General features: G+C 50.5%; 1 protein-coding gene across 1 annotated transcript in view; it reads left to right on the top strand.

Annotated features, from left to right (window-relative positions):
- The window catches only part of ELP3 (elongator acetyltransferase complex subunit 3), a 77,374-nt gene that overhangs the window by 48,896 nt on the left and 25,053 nt on the right, over positions 1 to 3,425 (top strand). The window contains exon 10 of the mRNA XM_018566361.1: positions 2,280 to 2,473. Within this exon, the coding sequence (XP_018421863.1) occupies positions 2,280 to 2,473 (194 nt within the window). The remainder of the gene's footprint in view (positions 1 to 2,279; positions 2,474 to 3,425) is intronic.

The raw sequence follows: 3,425 nt of genomic DNA, 5'->3' as shown, positions 1-3,425 counted from the left end.
GCGCCGCTGCGGGGGGGGGGGGGTTACTTAGTACTCGCTGGAGTGATGGTTGTGTTTGGGAGGTCCCTCACCGGCGAGGGGGGGTGTTCCCGGCACTATTGCCTCCTGATGTGGACATATGCTTGCTCTGGTCTGCTGGAGGGTTCGGGTGGGGCTGTGCCCCCTGGGGGTGGTGTCCCAGGGGTGCCTGAGAATCACTTGGGTATGGGACCCCACACTGATTCACTGACACAAGGTCACGGCACTCCATGCTTTTCCGCACAACGCCTCTAAGGCAGGCCTTTTGGCTAGCCCGGGGTATTATTTTTGCACTCCGGCCGAAAAGGCCTGCCAGGGTGGTGCACTGGCACTTTATTTTATGCACGATTGAGCACTTTTTTGATTGGTTTTTGACTTTCACAGAAGACGGAGGGTGTGGGTACCTTCAGGGGCCCTTTTCCTGACGTTGGGGAGGAGATTCTGTGACCCTTACATGGGCCCTCTGTCTCCTCCCATCCCGGGAGGTCTCTCCCCTCGGGAGAGCCCCCAACCCAGTACTCGGTGAACCTGTTTCGGCAGGTCCATGAGCAGAGGGGTCCGCCGGCCTTCGTGTAGGTGGACCTAAAATCATCCTAGCCCCTGTCAGGAGCCTTGCTCCCCGGGGGGGGGGTCAGGAAATAGTGGCCCTTCCCCTTCGTAGGAGGTCCAAAAGCACCCTCGTGCACTTTTTTTTTTCAGGGGTGAAGTTTGTCTTCGATGCGCGCATCACGGACCTAAGAAAAACCCAAAAAACACCACTTGTTTAATCACCTTAGGACATATATGTACACAGTAAATCCTAAATGTATATAGACGTCTTTTCCCTCATGCATCATGGTGGGTGTCTACAGCTTGACCAGAGGGAGCTCAGCGCACATCCAGTGTCTGATCTCCTCTCCGGTTACTGAACCCGGTCAGCGGCGAGGTTTTCGTCTTTTCTCCAGCTGCCGCGGCCAGAGAAGAGGCTGGTGAAGTACGATCTGTATTTGATCAGCTTCAGTGGGGGTCCCTTGGTGACATTAGAGGTCTAATAAACCCCTGAGGGGAGGACCTCCATCACTTCCATTATGCCATGTCATAGGGGGCATGTTATGGCAATAAAGCTAAGTGTAATAGAAAAAAGTTTAAAAAAATGAAAGTTGCATTAAAATTAAACATTAAATAAATGTAAAGCCCTCATGCAAATGCCGACATGCACCTTGTGCGCCTACGTGCGTAAACAACAATTGCGTTTCAGGTTTTGCTTCGAACGTTGGAGTGAGAGCAATATTTCTATGGCCGTCACTCACTGCTAACCTGAAATAGATGAACTGTAAAGGCTTTGAAATTGTCATCTGTGGGCAATTTTGGGTATTGTTGTTTACCGCCATTTCATGGGCGCGCAATATTTTAAAGTGTTTACTTTAGACCCAAAAGTGGGTCACGACCAGTGGAGTAACAATCGCTATAGCGACCCAGGAGGCCCAGGCACAGGGGGGGCCCGGCCAGGGCATCCCTCTGATGCCGTGTGGGCCGCCTGGGTCGCTATGGCATGTAAGAGTGCTGGCTGTCACTGACACAGCTCAGCAGCAGAGTTTCCCCTCACAGCCGCTGTGTCAGTGACGGCCAGCAGCTGCGGCAGAAGAGGCCGGCGTTCGCAGTGGAGGAGGCGAGGCCCGCCTAAGAGCAACCCCGCCTCCTCTTACATCACTGGCCTGCACCCTTACTCACTATAGAGAGTCTATGGCGGGCTCTGCAGGGTCACTCTCAGGTGGGCTCTGCAAGTGGCATAACTAGCAATTATGGGGCCCCGTTACAAAATTTTGCTATGGGGCCCTGTGATTTCTAGTTACGCCCCTGATCACGACCCCATGTTCAGTGGGTCGCGGCATGCCTTCCACTTTCTAGGTGATAGGCTCCTCAGCCTCCCCCTAGCACTGCAATGTCAGTTCTCACACCAAACAGCCATTCAGAATATGCTGCCCGGTGCCGAGTGTCAGCTTGAGGTGGGCTGGGGGTATGGCCGGGAGGGAGCTCCATACATACATGCATTGCTTACAGCTCCCTCACGTGTCCTGTAGAGGTGCCTGGACCCGAGTGACGTCACATTCTGGCTCCCGGCACCTCTACAGGGAACGCAAGGGAGCTGTACAAGCAATGCACATTTGGATGGAGCTCCGTCACAGTTCAGTCCATCAAGGACACATGTGGGTCCTGAGGTTACACCGCTTTTAGACAACGTTCCGATTTTGTTACATTGTCATCATTTTTACGTTTTTCAGGAGTTCTTTGAAAATCCGGCTTTCCGGCCAGACGGCATGAAGCTGTACCCGACTCTGGTCATCCGCGGCACCGGCCTCTACGAGCTCTGGAAAACCAGAAGATACCGCAGTTATTCTCCCAGCACCTTGGTGGACTTGGTGGCCAGGATCTTGGCTCTCGTTCCACCGTGGACCCGAGTTTACCGAGTGCAGAGGTATTGAAGTCTTTCTTTGGAAATGTTTTTGGTCTGGGGGAGGAGACGGTGGGCAGGGATAGGTGTGATCTACCCATTATGGTTGGGTGGAGCTAAGTTTCGTCTGGCTAGTTGCTTATCATCGGTGTCTGGGATAAAAGAACAGCCCATTGTGACATCACCACGGCAAGCTGAAGGTCTACCTCATTGCTCGTGACAACATTACATTTTGCTGAGCTGCAGTGTTGTCACCTGATTACAGGAAGTGAGGAAAGAGCCATGCCGGTGCTCAGATCTAAATGTACCTGGTTGACATTGTTAGGCCACCTAATCAAATTACTTATCTGACTTGCTGCAACTTCTAATGCAAATTGTGAGGAGCCCCCAGTGTGCAGAGATATATTGGAGTAAAGCCATTTCAATCCAAGAGATTTGCTGGTACAACAGTTCAAGACTAAAAGAAAGGCCGGAGTTCATCTTTAAGATTTCTGTGCCTCTGTTGTAAGATGAAGCCGAATTTCTCCACAATGCCTATAGCTACTTAGGCGAGTGAGGGCTTATTTGAACTCCTCCCACTCTCTTCTTTCTCCCTTCGCACAGCTCTGAAGTTTCAACCAGACATAGGAAACCTAAAGGCGGTTTCCTAATTTCTGTTCCCTTCAGAAAACTCACAGAAGGGAATTTATAAAAAACTGGAGCAGACAAAATCTGGAGCAGCTGTGCAGGGCAACCAATCAGCTTCTCTCTTTCATTTTCAAATCTTAAATGAACAAACTGAAGAGAGAAGCTGATTGGTTGCCATGCACGGCTGCTCCAGATTTTTTCTGCTCCAGTCTTGATAAAATCCCCCCATAGTGCTCTGCTAATCCTTTGTCCTTCACAAATAATAATAATTATATATATATATATATATCTTACAGGTGCATCGAAATGAAAATTTCAAAACGGAAATGAAATTTTTTTTCGGGCCAAA

This window comes from Nanorana parkeri, unplaced genomic scaffold, assembly GCF_000935625.1.
Source record: "Nanorana parkeri isolate BGI_ZX_2015 unplaced genomic scaffold, ASM93562v1 scaffold942, whole genome shotgun sequence".
NCBI classification, from domain to species: domain Eukaryota; kingdom Metazoa; phylum Chordata; class Amphibia; order Anura; family Dicroglossidae; genus Nanorana; species Nanorana parkeri.
This window is presented reverse-complemented; position numbering and strand designations above follow the sequence as displayed.